This window comes from Terrapene carolina, unplaced genomic scaffold, assembly GCF_002925995.2.
Source record: "Terrapene carolina triunguis isolate 2854851 unplaced genomic scaffold, T_m_triunguis-2.0 Scaffold69, whole genome shotgun sequence".
In the NCBI taxonomy this organism is placed as follows: domain Eukaryota; kingdom Metazoa; phylum Chordata; order Testudines; family Emydidae; genus Terrapene; species Terrapene triunguis.
The window spans coordinates 60,748,271-60,776,233 of NW_020664420.1; the positions used below are offsets into that span (position 1 = coordinate 60,748,271).

At 44.9% G+C, this 27,963-nt stretch overlaps 1 protein-coding gene across 1 annotated transcript in view; it reads left to right on the forward strand.

Moving 5' to 3' along the window:
* Positions 1–27,963, forward strand: part of MAN2A1 (mannosidase alpha class 2A member 1) — a 209,564-nt gene that overhangs the window by 74,279 nt on the left and 107,322 nt on the right. The window contains exon 9 of the mRNA XM_024196940.3: positions 10,195–10,397. Within this exon, the coding sequence (XP_024052708.1) occupies positions 10,195–10,397 (203 nt within the window). The remainder of the gene's footprint in view (positions 1–10,194; positions 10,398–27,963) is intronic.

Consider the following 27,963-nt stretch of genomic DNA (forward strand, 5'->3'; position numbering starts at 1 on the left):
TGCATCATGGAGAAAGCTAGTTAAATGCTACTATAGCTTAACTGAAACTCTTGGTGTATAAGGAAGGTAGTACTGATCAAGTTTTATAGTTCGGCTTGGCAGGATTTGATTTTAATCAATAACTGTCAGTAAACAGAGATTATTTTTTCCAACAGTCGGCATGCCTGCATGGATGATTGTCACTGGCCTTAGCAGCCCTCTGCAGCTCTCTTCTCAGGGCAGAGAGTAAGCAGGTCCATGATAGTGGTTCTACAGATTAATTGCACTGCTTCAGGGTCGGGTGACACTCAATCCTTGCAGGCTCAAGCTTCAGGGGAAGGCTGCAATCCTGGTGAGGCAGTGCAGAGACCCCTGGTCATGACTTGCAGGAGGAAGAGGGTGAGCTCCCTGCCATGGGGAGACCACAATATTGCTGAGTGGCTCTTGTGGCAGTGCAGGGAGACTTCCGCAACTCTGCTGTCATGGCTCTGCTCGCTCACTCACCACAGCCAGGCATGTGGGAGCTGTTCTTGGGCAGCAACTGTTCAACAGTGGGTTGGCCTCCCATACAGCTCGGGGCTCATCCTCTTTCTTACAGTCCTGGCCAGCAGCTTTGCTTCGCGAACCAGGATGATCACTGCCTCCCCTGCACCTTGTGCCGTGGTATCTTGGGCCCCGGCAGACCCGCTGTCAGCACTACCCTAACCCCACTCATCCCACAACTGTAAAAATAAAATTTAAGGACTTTTCTTCTATTTTTAAATAAAAATGTATAGTTCAGCTGATAGATGAGTTTGAATGTACTTGAGGTTAATGACAAGCCAGACTAACTTTATTTTTTTCCTTCCAAGGCTTGAAATTATTCTATATATAGCACCAGGTAAGAAATATAAACAATGGCCACAGTGGTTTACTTTAAACAATAGCCTTTACGTTTAAGGGAGTTTCTTACTTCTCTTGTTGCTTTGAGTAGCTTCCAGTTCTTCTTTGAGTCGTGTCTCTATGGGTGCTCCACTGTAGGTGTGCTTCCATCTCTGCGTTGCTGATTGGAGAGCTTTTGTAGCAGTGTCCATTAGGCCTGCACAGGCGCTATCCCTCCTTGTGTCCTGCCACGAGGCTAGCCAGCAATGGTGGGCTAACCCCCCACAGTTCCTTCTCAACTGCCACGGCTAGAGACAAAGCCCTTAGTAGTGCGATCGTTAGCTTGCTTTAGCATTTATGGGGGGGGGGGATAGCTCAGTGGTTTGAGCATTGGCCTGCTAAACCCAGGGTTGTGAGTTCAATCCTGGAGGGGGCCATTTAGGGATCTGGGGCAAAATTGGTACTTGGTCCTGCTAGTGAAGGCAGGGGACTGGACTCAATGACCTTTCAAGGTCCCTTCCAGTTCTATGAGATAGGTATATCTCGATATATATTTATTTATTAGTAGTTAGTCGTCTTAGATGTAGTTTTTTCTCTTTATTTTCTCTTCAAAAAAAAACAAAAAAACTTGACCCCCCTTTTTTTAATTGGGGACCCCTTCTCCCAATGGGGTATGCCTGGCTTCTTGAAGCCCAGTGAGTGCCTGTCTTGCAAAGGGGCCGTCCTTGCTGCATATGCTGCCTTGGGGAAGGCCATGTTACACAGAAGTGTGGTCTCTTCCAACAACTCAGAGCCAGGTCTTGAAAGGGCAGGGAGTTAAGACAGAAGATCATCTTCATGAAGGCAGCCCTCCAACCTTCTCTGGATCCATGCCAGGCATCACCCAAAAGTGCAAGTTTTCTCCACAGCCCGCAAAATCCTAGGACTGTGGGTTGAAGAAACCAGCTGCAGATCCCTCTCATAAGTTATCAAAAAAGAGAGCGTTGAGTCCCCCAGAGTGAGCCCCGAGCTAGCCGTAAAAGATCTCCTGCATGCTTGGTATCATTGGCACTGAGACAATCCAAGCCTGGTACCCATGGCTTACGAAGATCTAGAGTGGCAGGTATTGTCGATACACCTAAGGACCTGATGGGCACATGCACCAAGCCAACAGTATCCAGTGGAAAAAGATTGGAGCAGAGAGCGCTCCAGTAAGAAGACACTTCCAGTACATGCTGTACTTTTGGCACTGCCATCAGTGCCCCATCCAGCATCCTTGACTCTCTCCATGGCACCGCCAGAATTCTGGCACTCGAGAACTCAGGCTATCTGATATACCAGAGTCTCCTCTTCTTGGCATTGGGACTTCAGTACGAAGTCTTCTCCAAGTGTGGGAGTTTTCTCCGGTACCCTGCCATGCACCTCCACTTTCTAGTAGCAAATCAGAGAGCGAGCCAGAGGAAGTCATCTCCTACCACTCCTCCAAAGATCCCTATGATGCCTGTTATCAAGGGGCTCCTCGGGCATACCCTCAGCCTGCCCCACCACTGACATGATACGGCCAGCCATGGGTACCACCACTGGGCTCTATCCCACCGCTCTGGTGGCCCTACTGGGATCCCTGGGCAGCATATTGCCCCCACACTTCTTGGGCTTTCAGCCTCACCCATGAGCCCCTGAGACATTCTCCCTTGGCTGTGGTATCCAGAACCTCCAGAGGAGATTATAGAGGAACAGGAGGGTGGAATGGAGGAAGAGGTTACTCCAAGAACCAACATATCTTCCTCCAGATGAGGCAGTCATTCTTAGCTGATGATTTCTGGCTCTTCCAGGTCTTGGCAAAAGGGTTGCAGATACCCCTGGAGGATGTCAAGGACACTTACCACAAACTCCTTGAACCTCCTATACTCCTCCCCCTCCTCCAGAATAGTCCTCCCCATCAATGAGGCTCTCCTTGACCCCACAAAAACTATGTCAAATCCCAGCATTGGCAATGCCTACTTGTAAATGGGTCTATAAAAAATATTACATCCTGCCTAGGAATATCTTCTTTCTGACCCCCCTCGCCCCCGACTCCATCGTTGTGGACATGGTAAAATCCCGCAGCCGGCAGCACCGAATGAGATCCATCCCCCCATGATAAGGATTGGAAATGCTTGGACCGCTTCGGGAGAAATGCCTACTCCTCTGCCACTTTGCAGTTTTGAATAACAAATGATCAAGTCTTAATGACAAATTATGACAATGTTAACTATTCGAAACTCAACAGCTTTATTGATCAGCTCCCAGTCACAGCATGATCAGTTCCAAACTATTGTCCAGGAAGAACAACTAGTAGTCAAAACAATGCTCCAGTCAGCCCTTGATGCAACTGATAAAGCATCCCAGTCCATCTCCACGGCGGTGGTTGTGACATGCGTCATGGTTACACCTTTTGGGCTTCCCTAAAGAGATGCAGACAACTGTTGAAGACCTTTCTTTTGAAGGCACCAAGTTGTTTGCTGAAAAGACTGAGGCATCCCTCCATGCTGTTAGGACAGTGGTTCCCAAACTTGTTCCACTGCTTGTGCAGGGAAAGCCCCTGGCAGGCCGGGCCGGTTTGTTTACCTGCCGCATCCGCAGGTTCGGCCGATCGTGGCTCCCAGTGGCCGCGGTTTGCTGCTCCAGGCCAATGGGAGCCACTGGAAGTGGCACGGGCTGAGGGACGTACTGGCCGCCGCTTCCAGCAGCTCCCATTGGCCTGGAGCAGCGAACCGCGGCCACTGGGAGCTGCAATCTGCTGAACCTGCAGATGCGGCAGGTAAACAAACTGGCCTGGCCCGCCAGGGGCTTTCCCTGTACAAGCGGCGGAACAAGTTTGGGAACCACTGTGTTAGGGATTCATTAGAGATGTATACACCCAGACAAAAGAGAAATTTTAGTCAGCCGGGTCAACATAAATCCCGTACCTCTCACTACCTGACTCAATGCTTTTATGAACCTCAAAGAAAGAAATCTAGGTTGTCCAGATGCAAACCATCAGGTCCACAGTCTTCCATGTCGCAACCTTCCACCTCAAAACACCAAGTTTGACATGTTGGTCGAGGTGTTGACAGACCACTTCCCTCAATCACTAAAGTTGACCATTCTATCCCATCCATTTGGCTACTGCCTTGTCACGTTCTGCAGCACTTGGGAATACATAACATCAGACTGATGGGTCTTGGAGATTTTTTTTTAACTTTATCCTCCCTCCCCCCCCGCCACCTCAACATCCTTCCTCATCCCTCTTTAGGAACTCTTCTCACGAGAGTTTACTATGACAAGAGATTGCCTACTCCAGTTAGGAGCCATGGATCCAGTACCTCAACATCTATGAGGCAAAGTTTTTTTTACTGTCACTATTTCCTAATGCTCTAGGAGAAGGGAGTTTGGAGACCCATGCTAGATCTCTGAGCACTCAAAACGTTTGTCACAGCTCAAAAATTCAAGAAGGTCACTCTAGCAATGTTTATTCCAGCATTGGAATAGGAAACCGGGCTATCGACTCTGAGGGTATTCTCCAAGGTTCTGTCAATAGTGGCCACTCACATACCATCCCAGGGTTCATGGTCTACCCGTACTTGGATGATTTCCTCCTCAGAGCCCGCTACTTCAATGAGGCTTGCTGGGTTATCAAAACCACAATAGATTTGTTCACAGAACTGGGCTTATAGATCAACAGCCAGAAATCTACTCTCACCCTAGTACAGTGCCTGGAATTCATAGGGGCCGACTTTGACTTGTTACAGGCCAAAGCGCTCCTACCCCACCACAAGTTCCTCTCCTTGACCATACTTAGAGACAGTACAAAAGAACCCCCAAATATCAGCCAGCCACTGCCTCCAACTCTTGGGGCATATGGCAGCTGGTGCAGCGGGGATACCTCATGCCAGGCTTCACATGCGGTGTCTCCAGATGTGGTTCAGCTTGATGTACTGACCAGAGAGAGGCCAGACAAATCTCTGTTGCTGCCCACCAAGGTCAAAAGCTCCCCGGACTGGTGGAAAAACCCAGCAAATGTTTGCAAAGGGATCCCCTTTTTGCAAACTTCCCCATTGTTACTTCTCACTGCCGATGCATCCCTCAGAGGATGGGGCGCACATCTAAACGACCTTGCAACACAAGGCAAAAGGTCATCCGTGGAGACATCTCTCCACATTGACCTCCTCTTGCTCAAAGCTGTCAGGAGTGCCTTCACCTATTTCTCTTGATGATCAAGGGAACACATGAGAGTCCTAACAGACAACATAGCTTGTATGTATTACATAAAACAATGAGGAGGAGCCAGGTCACTGTCCCTCTGTGCAGAAGCACTAAAGTTATGGAACAGATGCATCTCCCATAATATGATACGGTCAACAGCCTACCTTCCTGGCATACAAAACTCGATGCAGACAGTCTCTGTCATAAGTTCCCACATGACCATGAATGGGAGATAAACCCAGTGGTGCTTCATGACCTATTCAGGCAGTGGGGTACACAGACCACAAACCTGTTCACCACTTCCCTGAGCAGGAAATGTCCACACTACTTCTCCAAAGCAGGGATAATAAAGCACTCTCTGGGTGACTCTCTCCTCCTTCCGTGGGACAAGGACCTTCTCTATGCTTTTTCCCCATTTCCCCTACTGTCAAAAGTCCTATTGAAAATAAAAAGAGAAGGAGCACATGTCATACTGATTGCTCCCACCTGGCCAAGACAGACTTGGTACCTGTGACAAGGTTGAGACTCACCACCACAGTGCCTCCTGCCGGTGACTCCGGGAATTAGCTCAGTCCAGTGGAGCGCCCCCTCCTGGTGGTGTCCCGTCTGTCGTCTCGCCCTCGGTTGGCATGTGGGCCCGCGTTGCTCCCAACTTGCGGCGTCCTCTTTGAACCACTGCCCTCTGGCAGTGCCCCTTAGTCCATCCTTGCCCCCTTCCGGGGGGGGGGGGGCGGGGGTCAATCAGCTGTGTCTCTGCGCCCCAGCCAATGTGGGCAACTGCACCTCCAAAGTCACACCCCTCTTGGCAGGGGGTTGGTGCAGCCCACTCCCGTTGGCCAGGTGTAAGGGAAGGGGTGGACCCAGGCCCGCCCACTACTCTGGGTCCCAACCCAGGGACCCTCTAGTGGCAGCCGTCCTGCCCTCCTCCTCTCCCTCCATCTGTCCATGTCCCTGGGCTGCTTCCCCTTTGGCCCCTCGCACCAGCTAGGCCTTTCCCTTCAAGGTCTGCAGCCTGACAGACACCAGGCTGGAGTTCCTTTCTGCTCCCCCGGGCCTGCCCAGCATGTGTTGTCCCTGGTGCTGGTCTCTCCACTCTGGAGACAGACCTTCCCCTCTCAAAGGCTGGGGGTAGACTGCCTGCTCCCTCCCTGAGCAGCCTTTTTATAGGGCTGAGCCTGGCCCTGATTGGCTGCCTCCAATCTGGGCTCTGATTGGCTCCCAATAAGCCCTTCTCTGATTGGCTGTCCGTCTGCGCAGGCCCACTGGCCTGCTGCAGCCTAAATTCTCAGGGAGTGAGGCAGCCACCCCACTACAGTACCCTTATCTGTCACAACTCGTGATGTGCTCGACGATCTCTCTCCAATCCACTCCATACCTCCTCTTTAAGAACAAAGGACGCACTCATCCCAACCTGGGGATTCTCCACCTCAAAGCTTGTCTCCTTCATGGTTCCAACGCATAGAAAGCTCCTGCTCGGAGGAGGTACAAGAGGAATTACTACACAGTAGAAAATCCATGACACACCGTATGTACCTGTAAAGGTATTCCAGGTTTCAGACTTGATGTAGTTCCCAACAAATTTCTCTTACATCCGCTACTCTTCCAAAGATCCTAGACTATGTATGGACTCTTAAAAATCCGGACAATCTTTCAGTTCACTCAGGGTTCACCTACTGGCTATAGCAGCCTTTCGCCTACATGTAGGCGGGTACTCAGTGCTATCAAACCTAACCACAAAATGTTTCCCTTGGGGTATAGTAAACCTTTTTCCACAACCCCAACATACCACCCTTACGTGGGATCTAAATCTAGTGTTGAAAAGCCTGATTAGACCTCCCTTCGAACCCGTGGTGGCCTGTTTGCTTACGTACGTGTCAATGAAAACTGCCTTGCTGGTGGCAATCATCTTGGCTAGGAGAATAGGGCAAATAGCAGTTCTGATGGCATATCCCCCCTACACAGTATTCTTTTGGGACAAGTTCACACTCAGACCACACCCGAAGTTCAAACCCTAGCTGACTTCCCCTTTTCATGTAAACCAACTGATCCACCTTTTTAGTTTTTACCCTAAGCTTCACCGTGATTACAGGGAGGCTATGCTACATGTGTTAGGCCTTAGGTGAGCTCTGGCCTTTATCTGGATAGGACGAAAGCTCTTAGGAAGTCTCCCAAGCTTTTCCTTTCTATTTCAAAAAGATCCAAGGGCTCAGCAGTATCAGCCCAGAGGCTCTCCAAATGGGTCTCGAACAGCATTAAGCAATGTTATCAGGTTTGCAACATAACATCTCCAGCTGGTATTCGTGCACACTCCACAAGGTCAATCTCCATATCCGTCATCTTCCTCAAGAATGTCCTTATCTCAGAAATCTGTTGAACGATGACTTGGGTGTCAGTCTATACCTTCGTAGAACATTAGGCGATCAGTGGGGACTCTGCCTCTGATTCAATCTTTTGCTCCAGAGAATTGTCATCTGTAACTGACCCAACTCTGAACCTCCAGCCCTTCAGTGGGGATACTGCTTGGGAGTCACCTACAGTGGAGCACCCATTGGGACACTACTCAAAGAAGCTACTGACCTTGTGCAGTAATGATGATTCTTCAAGATGTGTGTCCCTATGGGTGCTCCACAGCCCACCCACCTCCGTTGGCGGGGCGCAAGGAGGGACAGCGCACGTGCGGGACTAACAGACGCTGCTACCAAAGTTCTTTGATCAGCAGTGCAGGGACCCAAGCATACCTATAGTGGAGCACCCATAGGGGGACATATCTCGAAGAACCATCGTTACTGCACAAGGTGAGTAAATTCTTGCTTCCTGACTTCTTGGAATGTGCGCTTTTTGTGTCTCACTCATTCCCATGCAGTTCAGCAACAATTTCCTTGTTTGAGAGATGCTAAACTACCTTCTATATGAAAGACTTTGCTATATAGTAATTTTCAGCTATTCTTTGTCTGTTAATGTAAGTTCTTTATGGTTTCTCAAATAAAAGCTGTGTATGGCACTTTGAAAGTGAGTATAGGTGTTTAATGATTTGAAAATATTTGGTGGTCCCGCTTTCCTTTAAGTATTGATTTTTATTTTTTTTTAAACTGAGTTTTTATATCTTTGATACTAATAGTTGAGCAGGCTAAAACTTAAACATGTAATAGATTTGTGAACAAGTGATATGCCTGCAGAAAGATAAATTGTACTAGTATAATTCTCAGGCAAGTACACATACTAAAATAAACATTAATTAGTAATCCTTACCATCTCTTTCGTAGTGGGCAACATAGCAAAATCACACTGAGCTATGAGATCTGTAAATCCTGTGGTGTGGTAGAAGCACTATCAATGCACATGAAAGTGTCTGAGGTTGCTGATCCTCCCTATAGTTAGACTGTTTATTTGCTTACATGCAATGTGCTTGATCTTGTGTCCATTGGTGTCAATAGTAAAACTCCTGTTGCTTTTAGTGGTGCAGGATCAGGCATATACTGGGTTCTGGGCAGGGCTGGCTCCAGGGTTTTTGCTGCCCCAAGCAGCGAGGGGGGAAAAAAAAAAAAAAAGCCGCGATCGGTGGCAGCTCCACTGCGCCGCTTTCTTCTTCGGCGGCAGGTCCTTCCCTCCGAGAGGGCCAGGGACCCTCCGCCGAATTGCCGCCGAAGAGCCCGACGTGCCACCCCTTCCCCTTGGCCGCCCCAAGCACCTGCTTGCTCAGCTGGTGCCTAGAGCTGGCCCTGGTTCTGGGAGTTGACAATGAATATTGATTTAGCCTAATTTTATAACTGTATTGTCATTCCTAAACCTAAACAAAAATAAATGTAAATCATAAATGAAAGGCAGGATACTGGATGTGTAATTCACACAATGAAAGATTTTTAGGTGTTTGTTAGTTGAGTTGAATAACAAAGAAATTAAAAGTAAAAGGCCTGAGTCACCAAAAAAGTCCACATGGAACTACTGTACTTCTAAGAGAGTTTATCTTTTTCCAGTGTGAATTTACTGAAGTACATATCATAAAACAAGCAAGCTTAGAAAATAAAAGACGTTAGTGTAAGAAGACTAATTCAAAATCACTCATTTGCAAATACCTTTTTCAAAATGCCCAAACTGGACACCATTATTTTCACAATAGTACACCTTAATTGCCAGTTAATGTAAGGTTGTGAAAAAGTCTTGTTTCCATATTTTAATATAAACATTATGAAAGGATTGATTTATAAAGCTCTTTATTTGTGTAGTACTGCCTTTTTAATTACTGTGTTATTTCAAGTGTATAAATTCTCAGTTGATCATAAGAAAGTTGATTGTCTTATGTCTCCATGCTGTTCCCTCTCCATTTATCATAATTTTTTGTGTGTGATTCAAACTCCAGTTTGCTCAACTATCATCTCTTTAAAACAACTACACTTAAAACTAAACATAAGGGTTTTAGACTTATTTTCAGTTTCCTGTTTCCAACACTAAATTTGAATAAAAATGTAACTGTTTTGTGTAAGCATACTTTTGAAGAAAAATGCAGAAGGCCTTTGAATGCAAATGTTAGTTGGTTTTATTCACGATCTATAAATAGCTTTGAAAGCATAACAGAAACTTTGTGCTGTGACGCAGTAGAGCTAATAAAACTGAAAATAATGAATCAAGGAAAAAATGGTGCTTTTGTTTCATTATATGAGAGGTAATCTCTTCAGACATCTACATAAACTGGATTACTGGATGCTGGATTACTAAACTCCAGTAGGCAGCTTTTAGAGAGACAAGAGAAATGTAGGGCAGTTTTCTTACAGCTAAAGCCTAGATTTGCTCAAGTCCCTGATATGTGCCTATAAGAGAAATGAAAAACTTATTTTGTTCATCTGACTCTTGATTAAACTGTTGCTGCTTTACAGAGAATGTTTTTATACTTGGAAACACAAAAGGTAGTTTTCATTTTGAGAGTTGGAAATAGTTACTGATGGGATATATATGTCAACCCTGAATCAAAGGTGTCAAGGGAAATTTTTAAGCTTCTTTATTTAAAACAATATTTCTGTGATGACCTTACTTGCAGAAGGCATACTGAAGTACCTATTTAAAGCCACCATGTTCATACACTTCAACCCTAAATTTCTAAACTAAGAAAATGGAAATCTGTCAGTCACGTGAACAGTTCTTATAATTTTGTTTCAGGCCCAGTTTGGGACTTTATCAGATTATTTTGAGGCTCTGCGCAAAGCAGGTAATTTGGAGGAAAAGAACAGCAATTCAGTTTTTCCTGTTCTGAGTGGAGATTTCTTCACATATGCAGACAGAGATAATCATTATTGGAGTGGATACTTTACATCACGACCCTTCTACAAAAGACTAGATAGAGTTCTGGAATCCTATTTAAGGTAGGTATTGTCATCTGATACATGTATCGTGTAAATGTTTGTTTGTCTAATACTGCAAAGATATCAAATGTCCTTTTCAAATAAACTCTGAAGCTTATTTTCATTATACTATAGTTAAGGTTCATATTTCACTAGGAAAAATATAACTGACATCAACATTTAGACTTTGTCATAATCTGTGTAGAAGAAGAAATATGGCTGTGGCATTTTAATGGACTCACAAATATATGGGATATTTGTCAATCTAAACAGTTTTTTGTAAAAAGTTCCACCTATAACTTAATTGTTTTAAGATACCATGGAAGTTACCAGTCACTTTGGATACCATGAAACTAGCAAATGTATTCTTGATCCTTGTCTTTGTAGATGGGACTTGAATAATTACGTTGATTGCTGTCAGATGATCTATCATTTTCTGGAATGCTTGGCTTTTTGGGCAGGGAGATGAAAGGAATGAATTTTGCCAGGACATTCAAATCTGAAGTAGTCAAGGGTATTTGTGTGCCCAGTGAAGTTATGAGAGCTCTTTGGAATCTCCTTAAAATGAGGCAGGGAGTACTTGAGGACCTGTATCATTAGTCAGGTACTTCTCTTTGGCAGTTCCTTGGCTGTTCCCAATAGCTACAAGGGGCACTGAAAGCAGAACTAGTTGCAATTTAGGGCTCTGTGATGGGGTGTTTACCCCACACTTGCCCTGAAAAAGTTAATGCAGATTGAGAAGATGGCTAATTAGTATGATAGACCAGTGCTGAGGGGAAATGAGGTGGCTAAGTAATCCCATGACTGAGTGAGGGGAGCCCAGCTGAGGAGCAAGGAGCTTGGCTGGATTTATGAAGCCAAGAAATTGGAAGCAGAGGGGGACTGCTGGGAAAGTCTGCAGTTGCTCCCTGGGAGAAGGGAGGAGTGTTGAGAGGCTGCAGAGACAGGTACCCTACAGTTACTCCCTGGTAGGAGGCAGTTGGGGGGCTGACAAACTCAGGGTTTGTGGGGGGAGTGCTAGATAGTAAGGAAAGAGCTCAGGGAAAGGCAGTAAAGTCTAGAAGGGAACAGACCTTGGCTGCTGACTTAGATGGTCCCTGAGTAGAGGGTGGGCTCAGGTTCCTCTGCCAGCCACTGAGAGAGTGGCACCATGGGCTGAAAACTGCCTGAGACTGCTAGTGTGGAGAGAGACTTTGAAAAACGTTGGTACCCTGGGAGGGAGGATCATAGTGACCTGGCTGAAGAGCCAAGTCATGAAGAGGAAGCTGCAGCTCCTGGGGTGAGAGGGGCCTCCGGGGTGAGGACTGGTGAAGAGACTGTGAGAGGAGGGCTCAGCACCTTAAAAGAGCTAATCTCCAGAGCGAGTAGGGGGAAGAGCCACCTGTGGACCATCGCAGGTGCTGAAAGGATTGATTTTTGGATTGGCACATACCTTCTGAATCCTGTTGGCTTCTATCTGAACCCTGCTTCCAAAAAGTCTACTGCTCAGAAGACATCTTGGCTTCTAGAAGGGCCATTTTGGGGGTTATCTTTCAGGGGTTTCAGGATCTCAGTTACACCGCTTCTGAATAGAGAAGAACTTGCATAATGGGGGGTGACCGTGGCCATCTTGAAGGAAGCATCTCACAGGGCTTTGCAGGTTGTAATGGCTGCTGCCACATTCAGAAGGAACATCTTGATGATGATGTAAATAGTATTGCAGAGGAAAGTGTGATTCTCTTCCAGAAGGGGTGCCATTTGTTCAAAGGTAGAATTCTCAGGAACCAAGCCTTTGCAGTCTAGAATGTTTGGTTCAACAGTCCTGATGCAGGAACCCTGGAAGCAACCTGGCTTGATAAGGTTTGAACTAGTAGACTCAGACTTTAAGGCCAGAAGGGATCATCCAGGCTGATGTCCTGCACATTGCAGGCCACAGAACCTCACCCACTCCATTTCTTTACAGTCTACCTCATCATTAATATACAATGCTATTCCACCACCTTTGCCTTTATTTCTGTCTTTCCTGAACAGAACTTACCCTTCAATACCTATACTCCAGTCATGACTACTATTCCATCATGTTTGTTATCCCTATAATATCTGGTTTCACTTCCTGCACCAGTAGTTTTAGTTCCTCCATTTTGTTACCCAGGCTCCTTGCATTGGTGTATAATCATCATAATTGTTCCTGCTTGGCTTCATCCACATTCCTCCCTTGATTGGCTACAGTCATTCTACTGCCAGTGTCTCCTCTCTGATGGGCATCAGCACTATCCTTCCTCTTAATGTCCATTCTTCTAACCAGTACTGTTCCTTTCTCCATTGCTGTATCCTTTCTTACTTGATTTTCCTGTCTCTTAATGTTAAAATCAGGCATAGAGATTACATGAGTATCTCCCAACAGTTTCACCTGAGTTCCTAGTTTAAAGCTCTTTTAATAAGTTGTGCCAACCTCCATCCCAGAAGTCTATTTCCCTCCCTACTCAGGTGGAGTCCATCCCATGAGGACTGTCCTCTGTCCATGCATGTTTCCCAGTGGACAAACATCCCAAAGCCCTCCTTATAGCACCATTGCCTGAGCCATCTATTGATCATCATAATCTTGTCTTGCCTTCTTTCTCCTCCTCTAGGGACAGGCAGAATCCCACTGAAGATCACTTGAGCCTCCATCTCCTTACACGTTTCCCAGCCTGGCATGGTCTCCCTAGATATGTTCCATCGAGAATCTAGCTGTGTCATTTGTTCCCATGTGAATGATAATCAGTGAATTCTTTTCTGCTCCCATTAGGATCCTCTTCAGCCTCAGATCCACATCCTGTATCTTAGCTCCCAGAAGACAACACACCCTTCTGTTCTCTGGGTCAGCTCTGGTGACAGGCCTGTCTCTTGTTCTTAGTAGGGAGTCTCCAGTCATGTAGACCTGCCTTTTCCTGATAATGGTGTGATTCTCTGGCCTTCCTCCTGTTCTTTTTGGCTGTGAGTCCTCTTGTCTTTTATTCTCCCTTGCAATCTTCTGCAAGTCATTCTGTAGCCTCCTGGGGCTCTGAACTCGGTATCTCCATTGGCTCTTCTCCTCTTCTTACAGGACTAGCTGCTCTTCTCTTCTTCCTTGCCCTCCCTCCTTCAGTTACAGTCTGCTGTGCCCCTTCATTTTCCAACTCACCAAATCTGTTCCTGAGCTCTATTTCTCCTTCACTAGCTGGTCTTTTTCTCTGCCTGGTTCTTGTAGTCACATGCTTCCACTGACCACTTTCCGTACCCAACCAAATTCTTCAGTCCAGCTTGCATCTGCAAGTCTTGACTCTTCCCTTCAGCCTTCTCTTGCCTTTGCTCCATCATCTGCTTGAGCCCCCTTCAAAGCTCAACCATAGTTTCCACCTGCATCTCCAACCCTTGGATCTTCTCTTCCATCAGCTCTATCAAGCAGCATTTCATACAAATGAAGCTCCTGTTAGGTACCCGCTGTAGGGTCATGTACATCCCTCAGCTTCCACATCCGGTCATCTTCATTGCCTCTTCCATGGCTTTGGCCAGTACCACTGCTGCCTCTGTACAGTAACTTCTCACTTAGGGTATGTCTACACGACGAAATTAGGTCGATTTTATAGAAGTTGATTTTTTAGAAATCGATTTTATACAGTAGATTGTGTGTGTCCCCACTAAGCTCATTAAGTCGACGGCATGCGTCCACAGTACCGAGGCTAACGTTGACTTTTGGAGCATTGCACTGTGGGTAGCTATCCCACAGTTCCCGCAGTCTCCGCCACCCATTAGAATTCTGGGTTGAGCTCCCAATACCTGATGGGGCAAAAACATTGTCGTGGGTGGTTTTGGCTACATGCCATCAGGCCCCCCTCCCTCCCTCCGTGAAAGCAACGGCAAACAATAATTTCTCACCTTTTTGCCTGGGATACCCGTGCAGACGACATGCCACGGCAAGCATGGAGCACACTCAGCTCACCGTCACCGTACGTCTCCTGGGTGCTGCTGGCAGATGTGGTACTGCATTGCTACACAGCAGCAGCTCCTGGCCTTCGCGGCAGCAGACGGTGCAGTACGACTGCTAGCCATCATCGTCGTCTCCTGGGTGCTCCTGGCTGACCTCGGTAGGGTCTGTCAGGGGCGCCTGGGCAGACATGGGTGCTCCTGGCAGATATCGGTGAGGTCTGTCAGGGGCGCCTGGACATAAATGGGAGTGACTCTTCTTTAAGTTTCGTCTCATGGAGATTCAGTCCTGCCTGGAATATCATGCGAGCTGGAGGCTTCTGCCTCAGGCTGCTCTTCCAGCCGGCAGCACCATGCAGTCGCGCCTACCCCTTGTTCCCATGGCTCGTGAAGCTGGACAGTAGTAAGGAGCAGTTCAACTATAGGCTGAGCAAGTGCAGAATGGTGGTAGAATGTGCCTTTGGACGTTTAAAAGCTCGCTGGCACTGTTTGCTGACTAGGCTGTTTGTGATTAGAAGAGCACAGCAAGGTGTGCTGCGTATCACAGAGGCTTTGAAAACCAGTTTCATGACTGGCCAGGCTTCGGTGTAACAGTTGTGTGTGTTTCTCCTTGATGCAAACCCGCTCCCTTTGTTGATTTTAATTCCCTGTAAGCCAACTCTGTAAGCCATGTCGTCAGTCGCCACTCGCTCCATGAGAGCAACGGCAGACAATCGTTTGGCACCTTTTCTTCCCGTGAAGATGCCATACCATGGCAAGCGTGCAGCCCGCTCAGCTCAGCCACCGCTGTTGTGTCCTGGGTGCTGCTGGTAGCAGACGGTGCAGTAGGACTGCAAACTGTCATCATCAAAAGACTGCTTCCGCTGCCACTCTGCTCTCCTGCTCGCCTGCAGACGCCATACCACGGCAAGCATGGAGCCTGCTCAGATCACCACGGCAGTTATGAGCACTGTAAACAACCACGCACATTATCCTGCAGTATATGCAGCACCAGAAACTTCAAAAGCAGGCGAGGAGGCGACGGCAGCGCGGTGACAAGAGTGATGAGGACATGGACACAGACTTCTCTCAAAGCACGGGCCCTGGCAATTTGGACATCATGGTGGTAATGGGGCAAGTGCATGCCGTGGAACGCCGATTCTGGGCCCGGGAAACAAGCGCAGACTGGTGGGACCGCATAGTGTTGCAGGTCTGGGATGATTCCCAGTGGCTGCGAAACTTTCGCATGCATAAGGGCACTTTCATGGAACTTTGTGACTTGCTTTCCCCTGCCCTGACATGCAAGAATACCAAGATGAGAGCAGCCTTCTCAGTTGAGAAGCGAGTGGCAATAGCCCTGTGGAAGCTTGCAACGCCAGACAGCTACTGGTCTGTCGGAAATCAATTTGGAGTGAGCAAATCTACTGTGGGGGCTGCTGTGATCCAAGTAGCCAAAGCGATCTTTGACTTGCTGCTATCAAGGGTAGTGACTCTGGGAAATGTGCAGGCCATAGTGGATGGCTTTGCTGCAATGGGATTCCCTAACTGTGGTGGGGCAATAGATGGAACCCATATCCCTATCTTGGGACCGGAGCACCAAGGCAGCGAGTACATAAACTGAAAGGGGTACTTTTCAATGGTGCTGCAAGCACTGGTGGATCACAAGGAATGTTTCACCAACATCAATGTGGGATGGCCGGGAAAGGTACATGACGCTTGCATCTCTAGGAATTCTGGTCGGTGTGAACGGCTGCAGCAAGGGACTTACTTTCCAGACCAGAAAATAACCATTGGGGATGTTGAAATGCCTATAGTTATCCTTGGGGACCCAGCCTACCCCTTAATGCCATGGCTCATGAAGCCATACACAGGCATCCTGGACAGGAGTCAGGACCTGTTCAACTATAGGCTGAGCAAGAGCAGAATGGTGGTAGAATGTTTGGACGTTTAAATGCGCGCTGGCGCAGTTTACTGACTCGAATAGACCTCAGCGAAACCAATATTCCCATCATTATTACTGCTTGTTGTGTGCTCCACAATATCTGTGAGAGTAAGGGGGAGACATTTATGGCGGGGTGGAAGGTTGAGGCAAATCGCCTGGCCACTGATTATGCACAGCCAGACGCCAGGGCGGTTAGAAGAGCACAGCAGGGCACGCTGCGCATCAGAGAAGCTTTGAAAACCAGTTTCATGACTGGCCAGGCTACGGTGTGAAAGTTCTGTTTGTCTCCTTGATGAAAACCAGCCCCCTTGGTTCACTCTACTTCCCTGTAAGCCAACCGCCCTCCCCCCTTTGATCACTGCTTGCAGAGGCAATAAAGTCATTGTTGTTTCAAATTCATGCATTCTTTATTAATTCGTCACACAAATGGGGGGATAACTGCCAAGGTAGCCTGGGCGGGGTGCGGGAGGAGGGAACGACAAGGCCACACTGCACTTCAAAACTTATTGAATGCCCACTTTCTGTTGCTTGGGCAGTCCTCTGGGGTGGAGTGGTTGGGTGCGCGGAGGCCCCCCCGCTGCATTCTTGGGCGTCTGGGTGAGCAGGCTATAGAACTTGGGGAGGAGGGCGGTTGGTTACACAGGGGCTGCAGTGGCGATCTGTGCTCCTGCTGCCTTTCCTGCCTCAACCATACGCCGGAGCATATCAGTTTGATTCTCCAGTAGCCTCAGCATTGCTTCCTGCCTCCTCTCATCATGGTGACGCCACCTCTCCTCTTGCTCCCGCCACCTGTCCTCTCATGCGTCCCTCCTGTCCTCGCGTTCATTTTGTGCTTTCCTGCACTTTAACATTGTCTGCCTCCACGCATTCTGCTGGGCTCTTTCAGTTTGGGAGGACTTCACGAGCTCAGAGAACGTTTCATCGCTAGTGTGTTTTTTTCGCCTTCTCATCTTCGTTAGCCTCTGGGATGGAAATGATAGGGGGAGCGTTGAGGAGGAAAAAAAGGGAGAGTAGTATTTAAAAAGACACATTTTAGAGAACAATGGGTAGACTCTTTCACGGTGAACCAAGCTGTTAACATTACATAGCCTCTTATATTGAGGACCTGCCGGTTTGGTGTGAGAGATCACACATGCAGGGCCGGCGGGCAACAGAATTCGGCTTGCAGGCAGACATGGTAAGCCACAGTCTTTTGGCTTCTTTAACCTTCATAACATGTGGGAATGGTTTCAAACAGCAGCGCCTTCATTTCCCATACCAAGCACCCGTTGGCTTGGCCATTTAAAATGGGTTGGCCATTTAAAAGGCGAGGCTGCGGTTTTTGGGTTAATGTGCAGCACAAACCCAACTAAACCCCCCCCCCCCGCACACACCCAATTCTCTGGGATGATTGCTTCACCCCAGCTAACAGCGGGGATGATTTCTGTTCAGCCACAGGCAAACAGCGCAGCAGGAACGGCCACCTCTGAATGTCCCCTTAATAAAATTCCCCTATTTCAACCAGGTGACCATGAATGATATCACTCTCCTGAGGATAACACAGAGAGATAAAGAACGGATGTTGCTTGAAAGCCAGCAAACACCGGGACCATATGCTGCCATGCTTTGTTATGCAATGATTCCAGACTACGTGCTACTGGCCTGGCCTGGTAAAGTGTCCAACCATGGAGGACGGAATAAGGCTGCCCTCCCCAGAAACCTTTTGCAAAGGCTTTGGGAGTACATCCAGGAGAGTTTCACTGAGATGTCCCAGGAGGATTTCCGTTCCATCCGCATACACGTTTACAGACTTTTCCAGTAGCTATACTGGCCGCGAATGCATCCCAAGTCCTCAGGGCAAATTAATCATTAAACAGGCTTGCTTTTAAACCATGTATTATATTTACAAAGGTACACTCACCAGAGGTCCCTTCTCCGCCTTCAAGGTCCGTGAGCCCGCCTTGGGTGGGTTGGGAGGGTACTGGCTCCAGGGTGATAAACAGTTCCTGGCTGTCGGGGAAAACAGTTTCTCCGCTTGCTTGCTGTGTGCTATCTTCAACCTCCTCCTCCTCAAAATCCGCATCCCTGTTGCGTGAGAATCCATTGATGGAGTCCACGCACAGGGGTGGGGTAGTTGTAGAGACACCCCCTAGAATGGCATGCAGCTCATCATAGAAGCGGCATGTCTGGGGCTCTGACCCGGAGCAGCCGTTTGCCTCTTTGATTCTTTGGTAGGCTTGCCTGAGCTCCATAAGTTTCACGCAGCACTGCTTCAGGTCCCTGTTATAGCCTCTGTCCTTCATGCCCTTGGAGATTTTTTTTTCAAATATTTGAGCATTTCATCTTTTGGAACGGAGTTCTGATATCATGGATTCCTCTCCCCATACAGCAATCAGATCCAGTACCTCCGGGTTGGTCCATGCTGGAGCTCTTTTGCGATTCTGGGACTGTATGATCACCTGTGCTGATGAGCGCTGCATAGTCACCTGTGCTGATCAGCTCGCCACGCTGGTCAAACAGGAAATGAAATTCAAAAGTTCCCAGGGCTTTTCCTGTCTACTTGGCGAGTGCATCTGAGTTGAGAGTGCTGTCCAGAGCGGTCACAATGGAGCACTCTGGGATAGCTCCCGGAAGCCAATACCGTCGAATTGCATCCACACTACCCCAAATTCTACCCAGCAAGGTCGATTTCAGCGCTAATCCCCTTGCCGGGGAGGAGTACAGAAATCGATTTTAAGAGCCCTTTAAGTCGACAAAAATGGCTTTGTCATGTGGACGGGTGCAGGGTTAAATCGATCTAATGCTGCTAAATTCAACCTAAACTCGTAGTGTAGACCAGGGCTTAAAGTCTTCCTGGTTAATGTTGTTTTGTTATGTTGCTGATCAATTAGAGAACATGCTCTTTTAAAGTTGCGCAATGCTCCCTTATAACGTTGTTTGGCAGCCGTCTGCTTTGTCCACTGCTTGCAGAAAGAGTAGCCCGTTGGAGCTGGGTAGTGGGGGCATGGGACCAGGGTAGACCAGCAGCCCCCCTATTAGCTCCCCGCTCCCCTAAGTTCCCTGTGCAGCAGCTGCCCAGCAGGCTATCAATTGCCGGGCAGTTCAACTGTCCCTCCCTCCACTGCCATGTGCTGCTCCTGCCCTCTGCCTTGGAGCTGCTCCCGGGAGCCTCCTGCTTGCTGTGCAGAGGTGTGGAGGAGGAGGGGTGCTAATGTCAGGGTGTTCCCCTCCCCCTGCTCCTGTACCTTATCTCCACAGAGTGTGAGTGTGTTTGTGTGGGGTGGGGGGGGGGAACAATAGGACTCAGGATGGAGGGAGCTTGCTGGCAGCAGCTGCTGTCTCAACTTGCTGATCTACTTAAAAGGGCAATGTACTTAGAGTGGGGTCAGTGTACTTAAAGGGGCAATGCACATCTCTCTCTCTCATACATGCGGTGTGTGTCTTTGTCTCTCTCTACCATGCTGTCTCCCCTCCCTCCATTTGTGCTGCCTTGTAGAGTGTGAGGCTACATTAACAACAGTGTGTTAACCCTTGAGGGCTCAGCCGAGTGCTAGTTCATCATTAGCAGTAAGGCATTCCCTGGGAAATATCCCACCATCTGACTTCACCACTCCAACCAAGCTTCACAATCATCACTGCTGTGTACGGTATTAAATTGTTTGTTTAAAACTTATACTGTGTGTGTGTGTGTGTGTGTGTGTGTATAGAGATATAGATATATATATATATATAGAGAGAGAGAGAGAGAGTCTTTTGTTTGGCGAAAAACATTTCCCTGGAATCTAACCCCCCCATTTACATTAATTCTTATGGGGAAATTGGATTCACTTAACATCGCTTAGTTTAATGTAGCATTTTTCAGGAACATAACTACAACGTTAAGCGAGGAATTACTGAACCAGTCATAGCCTTCCCACCTAAATTCCTGTCAAGTGGAAAACAAAGACCCAAACAAACACCAAAACAAAACCAGAACACCACACCGCACCCCCTACTCCAAATTCCGTTTATGAATTCTCACTCAAACTCTCCTGTTTACAGTTCCGCTTGCTGCTCCTGTGCCGCTGGCTGACTGTTTGGCTGCCTTTATAGGCCCCCTAATCAGGACTCAGCTTCTCTCACAGGACACTGCCCCCTACCAGCCTCTACAAACTGAACAAAAACCATGTTTATCTTCTTGATGTTTTCATTAGAACAGATTGGGAAAGGCTTTCCTGCTCCTTAAAGTAATCCCTTATAAGTATAGGATATTCCTAAGAATTTGGTAATTAAAATATAGGGTGTTGGACCTTGGTCCTCGTGAGAGAAAAATACCTTTTCATTTAAGTGACCATTCAGCAGTCAAATTCTAAAAACAGATAGTTACTAAATACATTTTGAATCATAGATACATATTTTGGGTAAACAAGAGAATTAGGAATACTCTTTAAAGAAATATAGAGGGAGTGGTAGCAACTCCTATGCTAATACACCTCTACCCAGATATAACATGAATTTGGATATAACGCGGTAAAGCAGCGCTCCGGGGGGGCAGGACTGCACACTCCAGTGGATCAAAGCAAGTTTTATATAACGCAGTTTCACCTATAACGCGGTAAGGGTTTTTGGCTCCTGAGGACAGCGTTATATCTGGGTAGAGGTGTAGTTCCTACTGTAGAAACTTTTTCAACTGTTCTTTTAAGATACTTAATGAAACCTTCCCCTCACCCAATGCCTCCCTGGTTTGTAGCAGGATTCCGTAATTAGTTTGGGGGGGGGGAGGAGGGGGAGAAGGGGAGAATACATAGGCCTGGGAGGTACCTTTTGCAGTTGCTATGAAAATCTTTTCAGGATTGGCCAAGTTATAAGGAATTATAAACACCATTTGCAATCTGTGTTATGCTCAGTAGAGCTTGCTAGAGATTTGGTGCTAATATTGCTGAATGTTCCCCAGCTATCTTATTTGGATGCAACACAAAACAGAACTCTGGATGGGTCACAGATAGAATGGAGTCCTGCTGCTGCTACAGGCAGTGTTAATCCTAATTTTAAATTCTTTTGTGGTCTTGACTTTGTAACATTAACATTTTTTAACTTGAGTTCTTTACTTTGTGATGTTAATGTTCTTTTAGCATAGTTTTATGCAAATTAAAAGTATAATTATCATTATATGCAAATATAATATATAAATCATGCAGAATATATTGAAGCCAGTCCTTATTTGTGAAAATATTAGTAGTCACCATTCCTTAGTAATGTAGTAGGAATTAGTGTAGAAAATATTTATTAAAAAGCAGAGGTTCACGAGATACAGAACTTTTTGTCCATTGCACAGGTGACGCAGTATCTATCTGAATTTAGAATTAAAAAACATGCCTTCAAAATTTGAAAGTAAGATTGCATTAATAATTAGTCCTGAGCTTTAAAGTGAACATTTGGAGCTCAATTCTGGTATACATACTACTAATCTTTCTGAGCTGCTGAGTTATGTCTGGACTTTTAAATCACTGTAAGGTTAAAAACTGATATCAGTCATCGCTATCAGCTAGGGGACAAAGGGAGAGCCAGAGCCTTTTCAGCTTATGAAAAGTGGATCCTCTTGGCTTGAAAACCAATAGTAGCTGGAACTGACTATAAGTGAGAAACCTGCTTAGACAAAGGTTCTAACTTGCTGAAATTGTTGGTCACTAGAAAGCATGTTTACTTGTAACTATATCTGTGCATTCTGTTTTCTTCTTATCATGTAAATATCTGTTTTTGTTAATAAACTTATTTTTGTTGTATTACAAAATCAGCTCAGTGTTGTGTATTAAACTGAAGAGTGAAGTCCTTAGCTGAATTAACAAACTGGTGTGTGCTCTGTCTCTTTGGAGGCAGTTAACTTGATAACTTCTGGGAATATTGACTGAAAAGGACTGGACAGTGCAGGGGAGATGGTTTTGGGGAGAGTACAGACTGGAAGGGCTGTTGGTGTCACCCAGCAAGGAGTAACCAGGCTGGTGAAACCCAGGGTGGGGATATTGCAGTGATTCTCAAACTTTTGTACTGGTGACCCCTTTCACATAGCAAGCCTCTGAGTGCGACCCCCCCCCCTTATAAATTAAAAACACTTTTTAATACACCTCTACCCCGATATAACGCTGTCCTCGGGAGCCAAAAAATCGTACCGTGTTATAGGTGAAACCGCGTTATATCGAACTTGCTTTGATCCGCCGGAGTGCACAGCCCCGCCCCCCTGGAGCACTGCTTTACCGCATTATATCCGAATTCGTGTTATATAGGGGTAGAGGTGTATATTTAACACCATTATAAATGCTGGATGCAAAGTGGGTTCTGGGGTGGGGGCTGACAGCTCACGATCCCCCATGTAGTAACCTCCTGACCCCCTGAAGGGTCCCAACCCCCAGTTTGAGAACCCCTGGGATATTGTGTTGTAAGCAAGCTGATGCTGTTAGGGCTCTGCACTGCACAGAAGCACCCAGGATTACAGGGCAGGCAGTGACACAACCCCCTTACTGATCTGGGTGAAACCCCAAAGCGTTACAATGACATGCAGCTTTCTGTCTCATCTGACCCTGTATGTGCTGTTGAAAACCTTACTCAAGGTGTCTGAGATTGTGGCATGGATAGGTGCCAGCTGTCTGAAAATCAATCTAGGTTAGATTAAAGGAATGCTAGAATGTTGTTGGGAGGCAGCCAGAAGATATTCAGCCAGGACTATATCTTTTTGTTTGCAGTCTGAAGGTTTTATTGGTTCCTATGTAACACAATCACATAGTAGCAGTTTCTAGGAAGGCTTTTTTTCTATCTGGCAAAGAGATTAAAACTATTTCTTTTGGATGTGGAGCTGTTACTGCCATCCATATCTGTCATGTTAGATTACTGCAATGTGCTCTACATCAAGCTACATTTTAAATAAAACCCCCAAAACAGAATTCTTCATAGAATGTGGCAGTCTGCATATTATGTGATGTATCTCACTGAGAGTATATGCCACAAATGATCAGGGTTTGACACTGACTGCTTATTGTTTCGGGGCAGAGGTTTAAGGTATTGGTTTTGACCAATAAAGCGGTATGTAAATGATTTGAGATCTGTCTCCTTGAGAGTCTATATTTCTCCCTCAACAATGGTTGTGGTGTTAGAGATGCTTAAGATGGAACCATCTGGGTATGAGAGGGGGCTGTCTGCAGTAAATTCACCAAGAGGCCTCCTCCTTATGTCTAGGTTGTTCTAGTTTAAGCACCTTCACCGAGTGCAAGAAGGCCCTTAATTTTGGAATTTGTAGTGTTCTACCACTTGGTCCAAAATAGTCTGAAACTGTTCACCTTCAGAATGTGCTGAAAGTTCTATCTCATTTACATAGGCTTTTGGGGATAAAGGACCACAATAAGGGCTAGTGTTTTGAAGCAAAGGGGATGTTGATTGAGTTGATTTTAACAGTTTGTTTAATTCTCTTATGGTTTTGGGATGAGTAGTAGCTGCTTTAGTCTTTCCTGTTTGGTTCAATTTTGAATTAGTACACCTTTGCCCTCAGAACCTGGAATAGATTTCTTTTGTGTGTGTTTAATTTATTTAGATTTGTAAACAGTTATAATAAACCCTGTATGTTTCTGGTGTTGATGTGACAATTTGTTGTATGGCAGGCCTTTTTTTATTTTTGAAGGGAACATAGTGTTGGCAGCTGCAAAATAGATAAGGCTTATGAAAAACCTCTGAGATAACTACTTTGCAGCAGGGAAAGAATATTTTAGATGGGATTCAGGGCAGGGTTGATTTAAATCATTAGTCAGGAAGACTCGATTTAATCATGGATTTCTACATAAAAGTGCATTCTTGTTGGTTGTTATAACCTTAATACGTATTCACAACTCAGATATAGATGTAGGTTTCATTTTTAGAAGGTACACACTATACATTTTAAAAAATGATTTATTTTGAAAACTTTTCAGATTAGTTTTACAGCTATATAAAAAAATGAATGATTGGTTATTTTATTTACCAAAGTTAATGGAAGCAGATATTTATGAAGTCATTGGGAGGTGAACTGTCTCCAATTCAACAGGTTAATCATGAATATTTGGAGGATTTTCTTGCCATGCTATATTAGGAGGAGAACATGACCAGACAGACATTTAAATTATTTTATTTAACTAAAATAACGTTATGTATTCTGGATTTTTTTCTTCAACAGCAAACATATAATATTTTAACAAAACAAGCATATAAATTTTTGAATTTAGTTAAACATTCAAGTTTTTTAAAATGAGGTTTGTTTGTTTTTTGTTAAAATTGTTTTTAACTAAAATAGTTAAATGAAATATTTAAAAAATAAATAAATCGACTGTCAGCCAGGTCAACATGAGAAACTTAAAATATTGGCTTCTGCAGCTAACTCAGTCATCTTCACTTTCATTTTCCTGTTTGTTCATAATCTGGAAAAGAAAAACAAGCTTTCCTGCTTTTTTCAGGTCCCAAACAATTTCTCAATTTGGAATGAATTAGTCCAAAGGGAAAAAAAAAATTCTTTCTACACCGGCAGAAGAAGCTACTGCTGTTAAAAGTGAGATTATCACTTCAACAGTCTTTGAATCCAAATGCTTAAGTGACTTCCACCAGTTCACTGGTGTGAGTTTCTTTAAAGCATCATCAGCAAACGTACATTTCTTGAATGGTTCACCTTTAGCTCTGATGTTTATTATAGTTGGCATTATGGAAGGATGATTGCTGGATGTCCATGTCATAGCCAACTCCTCTTCTTCAGCAGTTAAGGTTTGACCCTGGTACCGAGTATTGAGAATATTTGCAAGAAAATGAGCTGAAGATAGTGCTTGTCCCATTTGTGTTTTTAATGCTTGTAATTTAACTCTGTCATTGCATATTTCTCTTTTAAAGATCTCACTCAGTTCCTTCCAAATTTCAACAGCGTAAGAATAAAACAGCTATTTCCCTGAATTTTGTTCAAGGCTACAGAAATCGGCTTCAGGGTATTCAGCATGTGTACAATATTTCTCTTAAGCCCAATTAGAATTTATAATCCCTATTCCATGATAAGATATCTTTGAGCTATAATGTATCTTAATTAAAACTATCTTTAGATAGGTTTTTTCTTCAAAAAGCATTTTATCAAAATTAAAAAAAAATCTGATTTTAAAGACTATATAATAATGCATATGCACAATGGGCCATGTTAAGGTTGTGTGAACAACTATAATCTGGCATTTCCTAACTTTTGAGTGCTTGACTTGCAGCCTAAATAGTATTTTTAACATAAACTTTTCTGTATGCAACTTCCTAGTTTTTTAAAAAGGAAAAGGTAAAAACAAATTATGATATGTGCAACTAAAAACTGTCAATGTATATTATTGTAGCACAGATCATTACCACTTGAGCTACAGGAGGACTAACAATGTTTTCTGGCAGCAGAAAGCTGTGATCCCCAAAGGGAGGATGAATTGTTGGGTCTAGGTGCTGAGTCTTGGGAGGGCAGTGTGTTATGGGCCATGTGCTGTCTCAGAGTAGGGAGAAGCCCAGCTGCTCCCACTTCCTCCTTCCTATAGTTCCAAGGCATTCCAGTATACTGCAGCAGGATTAGTCTGGCTCTAAAATATTTTTTTATTTTGCCATGCTGCCAAAACTTTGTTGAAGAAAGAAAGTGAGAGAAGGGAAATAGTGATTTTAAATAACTTGTATCTCAATTTAGTCCAGGGTTCCCTCACCCTGGATTTTTTTCTGCAAACCATCCTCATGCACACCAATGGCAAGTTCAACACCAAGTGCTTTATTTACAATGTGCTTTCTAAATGTTTGTTCCCCACAGCATAACGTTTTCTCCCAAGTCTTCACTCCCCCCATGCCTTGGTATTAGGTAATCTCACCTCTCTGAGATTTTGGGCTTCTCTGGCCCTTCCTTCTAGCCTTCCCCTATACTATCTCTTCCTGCCTCTCTCAACTGTTTCCAGCTGATGAGCTGAATCACGTATTTAATTAGTTAATCACTTAGTACTTAAAATTATTACCTTGTCCATTTACTGCATGTGGGGATGCTTCCAAAGTGCACAGAATGAGTCAGCCTTAGGCTATTCACACTGTGTCACACTCTGCAAAAGCTGAATAGAATTTCATGGGACAGAGAAAAGACACTTGTAGCCTAAGGCTATTTTCCCTGCTAAATATCAAAGGTCTGCTGCAAACAACAGAGGTGTGAAATTCTCAAACAGAAGGTTGCAAGAATACTTTATGATGCAAAGTGTTGGGCAACCTAAATCCTACCAGCTCTTGCTAAAATAAATATTTAATTATGAAGTTGGGTCATCCTATTGAACAGTTTACCCTGAAGATACTGGTGTATCAGGAAAAGACACAGGGTAAAACTTTAAGGGTTTGAAGTGGTCACCTTCTCCTTTAAGATGGAAGAGCCCATCTCCCCAGGAAAAAGCCTTTGTACAATTGATGATGGTAGATTGAACTGTTGACAATGGTATGATTAGCTGTAGCAAGAACTTGAAAGACAGAGTGCAGATATAGCTCCGCTGTACTCAGGAGCTTTACATTTAACTGAAAAATAATCAGAGGAATAGTTTTGTGTTACTAGAGGCTGGAAAACAAGACCAAGGTAGCTACGTACTCTGGCTCATTGTAAGTAAACAGCTTGCACAGGCTAAAACTTATAACAAAAATTTGCAATATTGTTAAATGAGTTAAGCTTTAAAAGCAAAGAAACAATATACACCTTTACCCCGATATAATGCTGTCCTTGGGAGCCAAAAAATCTTACCGCATTATAGGTTATATCGAACTTGCTTTGATCCGCCGGAATGCTCAGCCCCGCTCCCCCCACCCCCACCCCCAGAGCACTGCTTTACCGCATTATATCCAAATTTGTGTTATATCGGGTCGTGTTATATCGTGGTAGAGGTGTAGTGTGGTACTTATTAGAATAGAGTAAATATAATTTGTCCAATACCCATTAGAAAATTTCAGAAGTCAAATGGGGAGCCCTGAGAGAATTTTACATTCTTTTTTTGACTTGTACATTATTGAAATTAAAATGAATGTGATTGTTCAGGCTGTTCACTTAATTTTTTAAAATTTTACAACTAATTATTTTTCAAAAAGTTGTTGAATTTACTATGCAAAATATTTGTATTTCAAGAGCTGTAGGGCTGAGTTGTTAGTTGTCACGGATCATTAGAGCAGTTGCACAGTGTTAGTTAAATCAGATCTGTCAAATGAGATTAGCAAAGGTGCACTATAGTCTTCTTTCGATGCTATAACTTCATGCCGAACATTACTGTCTTGAGGCAGGTTGTATCAGTGAGGGATCAAAAGTTGTGAGCATAAGTAACAAAGTGGCTCATTTCAAAGTTGTTGCCCAATGTTCAATGGCTTTTGGGATTTCTCAAGTCCTATTCTTAGCTAATTTTATAAAAGTGCTTGGGGATAAATTATGGATTGATTATTTATAGTTCTCCAGTGAAATACACAAGGCAAGAAGAGTTTTATTTTGGTTAGATATGATTTGTCTTTCTATGACATTAATTATTTCTTTATTTTTAAGATCCCCTGTGTCGGATATTTTTCTCACTACTGGAATTTCATTACTGGTAGGGGATATGCTATATTGATCCATGCTTCTGTAAAGAGACATTCTGCTAGCTTTCCTTAGACTGAGATTAAGTTAGAGAGAAGAAAATTGCTTTCCTTAAGTTTAAATTTCTCAGAAATACTGTAGTTTTTCATCCATTCAGTTCATTTATCCTTAGAGATTTGATCCACTTTAAA